The sequence below is a fragment of the Hirundo rustica genome, chromosome 2 (assembly GCF_015227805.2).
Source record: "Hirundo rustica isolate bHirRus1 chromosome 2, bHirRus1.pri.v3, whole genome shotgun sequence".
NCBI lineage: Eukaryota > Metazoa > Chordata > Aves > Passeriformes > Hirundinidae > Hirundo > Hirundo rustica.
In genome coordinates this window covers 118,935,892-118,941,891 of record NC_053451.1, presented here as the reverse complement: position 1 = coordinate 118,941,891, position 6,000 = coordinate 118,935,892, and the positions used below count along the sequence as shown (strand labels likewise).

The window sequence follows — 6,000 nt, the reverse complement described above, 5'->3', positions numbered from 1 at the left end:
CCTCCACCCCAGGATCCCCCAGACGCCGGCACTGTGGTTGCTGGGAGCAGTGGCCGGGTCTAGCAGGGGTCACCACATCCCCTCCAGGGCCCTGGATCCAGCTCCAGCCCTGGAGCTGCAGGGCTTTGGCAGCACCTGGAGCAGAGGCCAAGGGCCGGGAGTGGCTGTGGCGGGGGGCAGAGCGGGACCTGGCCCGGGAGGGAAATAAAATGAGGAAATTAGTCACGACAGCTGGAAAATGAGGGAAATCAGATTCCCCCGACTCAGCATGGAAGTTATTTTAGCTGCCACGGCAGAGGCTGGGGCAGAGCTGAGGGGTCCCTGGGTCCCCACCATGGCCATGGACCCCCGCGGGGTCTCTGCTTGGGATTTAGAGATTTTGGTACTTTTATTAATTTCCTCTTTCTGCTGCTGAGCTGGCGGCGGGGCCGGGGGGACAAGGCTGTGCCGGCCCCCCGGAGAGCAGGAGGGACCCCGGTGGCTGTGGCTGGTGACCCCCAGCCCTGGGTGGAGCTGGGCACGTCCCTGGGGCCGGGATGGACCCCGCGCCTGGGGAGGGGTGCCGGGGCAGGGTGGGGCGCGCAGGGTGCGGCGTGAGGCGCCCCGAGCGGGGCGTGCCGGCGGCTGCCGTGCGGGGAGGGGGTGCGGGGTCGGCTCGGGGAGGTGGGGTCAGGTTTGGGGGCCGTGGGACAGGGAGCTCACGGGGGCGGCTGTTCCACTTCCCCGGCGGAAAACCCCCGGGGGCTGCCCCGGCCGGGAGCGCTGGCACAGGGTTTTGCTTCCCTTTTCTGCTGAAGAGATGAGTCGCTTTTCCCGTGCCGGGGGGGGGGCGGTGGGAGGGGGGCACCTCCGCGAGTCACCCGCAGCCCCCCTTGCCGCCCCCTCTCCCCAGCGCCCCAAACCCTCCGAGTGCCGCCGCAGCGAGGGGTGGCCGGGGCCCGGGGGTGGGCGCGGTGCAGCCCCCCGTGCTCCCACCCTTCCCTCCCCTCCCGCGGGGCCGGGGAGGGACAGGTGCCCCCGTGGGCTGCGTCCCCCCGGGCTGTCCCCCCAGCCCCACGAGGCCGCTTTGAGCCCCGCATCCCGGCGGCCAGAAGGGGTTAAACGTGCCGCGGATTTCCCGGGAGAACAGAGCTGGCCTTGTGCCGGCAGCGGAGCTGGCAGCGGGCGGGCGGGCGGTGGGGACACACCAGGGCAGAGGCACCCGCCCGGTGTGCCCGGACCGGCCCACGCTGGTCCCCAGGGCAGCAGGGACACGCGTGAGCTCCAGCCCCCGCCTGGCACCGCGGGGATGGCACGGGGCAGCCGCTGGCTCTGCCCGGGAATGGGGCTCCTTTGGCACGGAGCCCTCCTGTCCCCTGCCGGGGGACACAGGGACCCGGCGGGTCAGCAGGCGGGGCACCGGTCCCTCTTCATCCTCCCTGGGAACACGAGTGAGAGTCGGGGGCTTGGCCGGGGCTCTGGGGACCGCTCGGGACCGTGATGTGGTGGCTGTGGCTGCAAACCTTGGTTGTGACCCCCGGCGCCTACACCCCCCTCCTCGGCACCCACACCCCCTCCCTGGCACCCACATCCCCCTCCTCGGCACCCAGACACGCCTGGAGCCGCCGCGGGGGCTCTGCCCCACACAGAGCTCCCTCCTGGGTGAGACCTTTGCCCTGTGAGCGTGGGCCGTGCCTGCAGGTCCCCACGCGGTGCCACGGGCACCTCGTACCCGGCGCTGGCAGTGCCAGGGCTGGCGGGAGCCCTCGGGTCCTGCCGTGGCCCCTCCAGGGACACCGCGTGCCGAGTGCTGGTGACAAACCTGGGGGCACTCTGGGGCTCCACACCCCCAGGGGTGCTGCAGAGGGGACCCCAGGCCTCTATTGCCTCTACCTCCTCCTCCTCCTCCTCCTCCTCCTCTCCATATCCCGGTGGTGATGCTTTCATGGGCACGAGTGTTTCCTCTGGGATGGGATGGGATGGGATGGGATGGGATGGGATGGGATGGGATGGGATGGGATGGGATGGGATGGGATGGGATGGGATGGGGGTGGTTCCTGCCAGCTGCAGCTCATCCCGAGGTGCCCACCGTCAGTCTGGGGGTGCAGGGTTTGGGCTCGGCAGGAGCAGGGTGTGCCATGTCCCACTGTGGGATGGGCGCAGGGCCAGGCTGGTGCTCAGGGCTGCTTGGGGTCCAGACCGAGTCAGTTGGGCCAAACGGGGCCTTGGGGTGCCAGGGCCAGCTGCGTCCCACTCTGGGGGCTGCCCTGGCGTACCCCCAGCCCAGGGAGCCCTGGGTGAAGGGATGGGTGGCTGCAGGACAGAAGGGGCACAGGAGATGTGGGCTGCAGCCCCTGTGCAAGGTGCAGGTGCCCGAGGGTGGCCCTGTGCAGCCATGGAGGAGCCTCAGTCTCCCACAGTCCTGGTCCTGGTCCCATGACCCTGACCCTGTTCCTCCCACTGCCCTGCTCCCTCTCCCTGCCCTGCTCCTCCCAATGCTCTGATCCACTTCCTTCCCCCTGTCTTGCTCCAGCTCCTCCCGATCAGTTCCTTCTCCCGCTGTCCTGCTCTCCTTGATCCTGATCCCACTGTCTTGATCCTGGTCCCATCCCCATCACTCTCCTCCTGTCCCCTGCTCCCGTTTCCACCCGTCTGTCCCCTCTCCCGTGCCCCTGTGGTCCCTGCAGCCCCCCTGGTCCCGCTGCCTGCGCTTGCCCCGGTGTGAGGAAACCTCCGGGCCGTGTTTGCTCCCCAACTGGAGGCCAAAGGCCGGGGCCGTGTGCGCGGCCCCCGGGACCCTGCCAGGGCTCCCTGCGGGGCGGGGATGGGGGGCCGTGCCCTGCTGGCCCCGCTGCTCCCCGCGCACGCTGCAGGGGTGCGTGGAAGCAGCGCTGCGGTGGGGAAGCTGAGGCACAGCGCTGCGGGGCGACCCTGCAGCCCCCCGTGCCTGTGCCCGTGCCTGTGCCTGTGCTTGTGCCTGTGCCTGTGCCTGTGCAGGGCAGGGCAGGGCAGGGCCGGGCAGGGCGGGGGTCACGGCACAGCCTCGGCCGCAGGAAGCCGCGTGTCAGGGAGGGAAGAGGAAGAGCGACTTCCCCATCCCAGCGGGCAGGGACCGGCTGGGGCTGGGAGCTCGGCCCCTTCCCCTTCCCCAGCCCCGCCGACTCGGGGGGCTCTGGGGAACGGGGACCCCCAGCCCAGGACTCCGGGACGTGGCGGATTCTCTGCCTCGCCGCCTCCGCTGTCCTGTCACTGGCACACGAGTGGGGATCCCGTCCTCCCGGCGCGATCCCACGGGATGGGCACCGGGATCCCGGTGGGAAAGGGGCTGCCGGCCCCAGGGTGGGCACCTCCCCGCCCCAGCGCCCCGGCTGGGCAGGGCTTGGCAGCACCCGGCTCCGGCCGGCAGCAGGAAGGGGAGCAGGATGCGGCCTTTGATGGGAATTGCAGAGGGAACCTGAGGAAGGAAAACGCGCGCCGGGACTGGGGATAAACACAGCTGCAGGAGCGGACGTCGGCTCCAGGGCCAGGGCCAGCGCCAGCCCGGCCTTTGCCCGCCGGGACAGCTCTGGCCCTGCCTGGTGTGGGCAGGATCGGGGCTGGGACAAATGGGGCTGGGACAAACGGTGACGGGCTGCCACAGCCCGGATTTGCCCCTGCTCCCTGCCCTGCTGCCTCCTGTCCCACTCCGGGCTGGAGGCCCAGCACGGCACGGGATGGCACAGGATGGCACGGGATGGCACCAGGTGCCGCCTGGCTGCCATGGATGCAGCGCCCTGGGGACGATGTGGTCCCCATGCACACCGGCCATGGTGGCACTCGCGTGTCCCTGGGTCGCGGCAGCAGATCCCCGTCGGGAGGTTGTGCCTCCTGGGAAGCTCATCTGGGTGCTGGGCTGGTGGGTGAACCCAGGGGGTGTGAGCCCCGGGCAGCCCTGGGCCGTCCGAGCCGGGGGACCACGCTGACCCAGCCCCGGAGCGTCCCCTCCCTGAGCCTCCTCTCTCCCCGCAGGCTGCTGAAGGGGACACCAGGAGCGCCGGGATGCAGAGCATCAAGTGCGTGGTGGTGGGTGACGGGGCGGTGGGCAAGACCTGCCTGCTCATCTGCTACACCACCAACGCCTTCCCCAAGGAGTACATCCCCACCGTGTTCGACAACTACAGCGCCCAGAACACGGTGGACGGCAGGACTATTAACTTAAACCTGTGGGACACGGCCGGCCAGGAGGAGTACGACCGCCTGCGGACGCTTTCCTACCCCCAGACCAACGTCTTCATCATCTGCTTCTCCATCGCCAGCCCGCCCTCCTACGAGAACGTCAAGCACAAGTGGTACCCCGAGGTGTGCCACCACTGCCCCAGCGTGCCCATCCTCCTCGTCGGCACCAAGAAGGATCTGAGGAACAACCCCGAGACCATGAAGCGGCTCAAGGAGCAGAACCAGGCGCCCATCACCACCCAGCAGGGCATCAGCCTCTCCAAGCAGATCCACGCCGTCAAGTACCTGGAGTGCTCGGCGCTCAACCAGGAGGGCATCAAGGATGTGTTCACCGAGGCCGTGAGGGCCGTGCTCAACCCTGTCCCGGCCAAGCCCAAGAAGCCCTGTGTGCTCTTGTGACGGGGCTGCCCAGAGACGATCCTGCCCCTGCCCCGCCGCCCCCCACACCCCTCCTGCCCCCCACCCGCCCCAGCGCCTCCCCGAGCCTCGGGGGGACCGGGGCCGCCAGCCCGAAGCCTCCAGCTTTAATAATACAGACCTTGTTTGCACTAACTGTGCGCCCGCCCCGGCCGTCAGCGCTCTCTCGGCGACGCCTCTGCGGCCCCGGCACAGCAACGCTTCCTGAGAAGGGGACGGGCCAACCCCGCTCCAGCCCTGAGCACCCCGCAGGGACCTGCCACCCCCAGTCCTCCACGGGGACCTGCCGCCTCCGCCCTCTGCACCCGCTGGGGCACAGGGGGTCCCCAGCCCCTCTGCGCCAGCCCTGGCACTCGCCCAGCCCGGAGCATCTCGCTGGCGCTGCCCCGTCCTGCCCCGGGATCCCGGTGGCAGAACCGGGAGCTCCTGGGGGGTGTCTGGGGTGAGCCCCACACCGGGGACCTCCAGCCCCGCTGAGAGCAGAGCCAGTGTGGCCAGAATGGAGAGCTCCTGCCCTGGCTGGTGCTGGAGCTCCGCAGGGCAGCAGGACTCGCCTGTAACCAGCTGCCCCCAGAGTTGCTTCTCCTTAAATAAAATCCTGCCCAGGCCCGCCGTGTCCTGTGCTCTCCCACGTGCACCCCTCTTTCCTGGGCATGGGGACACTTCCTGGAGGGACGTGGGTGTTCCTGGGACCCCTCACCGGGCCAGGGCCAAGCTCAGGGTGCTCGCGGTGCCTGCCAGGGCTCTCTCCCAGGGGAGCTGCCTGGGATGTCCCTGCCATGGCCAGTCCTGACCCCACCATCTCTGTGCCCAGCTGAGCTCCTGCCTGGGGACGCTGGAAGGGACAGGAACGGGGACAGTGCAGGAGGTGGCCATGGGGCCATTGCACTGTGTGGGAATGGGGACATCGCAGGAATTGGCACACGATCCCCACCCGGGCAGCGCCCAGCCACCACAGCCCCAGTACTGCCTCTGGAGTGGCAGGTGGAGGGCAGAGCCTGGGGTGTCCTGGGGGTCCCCGTGTCCTGTGGCTGGCGACGGCAGCAGCGAGGGACCGGCGGCATCCCCGGCCGCTCTCGCCACCCCCTCTCCACCCCCCCGGCACGTGCTGGAGGGCGGCCAGAGCCGGACACGGGCCCCTTGTCCGGCCCCGGGGCCTTCCTGCAGGAAGGGCAGAGACCCGGTGCCCGCCACAAGCCGCCTTTGTTCCCTGCTGCCATTTCCAGCCTGAGCCGGGGGCAGGCGTGGGCAGCGGGGCCGGGGGGCTCCGGCCAGGGCCCAGCCCCCGCCCTCCCACGGCCGCTGCAAGGGCTGGGCCCGCCAGACCCCCACGCGGGGAGCCCACGGCCAGGGGACGCAGCCCCCGGGCGCTGCACTGCTCCTGGGGCC

The 6,000-nt window shown here is 70.3% G+C and overlaps 1 protein-coding gene across 1 annotated transcript; it reads left to right on the top strand.

Annotated features, from left to right (window-relative positions):
* The first annotated feature begins 3,992 nt into the window (after positions 1 to 3,992).
* RHOG (ras homolog family member G) lies at positions 3,993 to 5,211 on the top strand. Its single transcript, XM_040056245.2, has one exon. It carries the CDS (start codon positions 4,018 to 4,020, stop codon positions 4,591 to 4,593), a length of 576 nt encoding a protein of 191 aa, XP_039912179.1. The 5' UTR covers positions 3,993 to 4,017; the 3' UTR covers positions 4,594 to 5,211.
* The last annotated feature ends 789 nt before the right edge of the window (positions 5,212 to 6,000 follow it).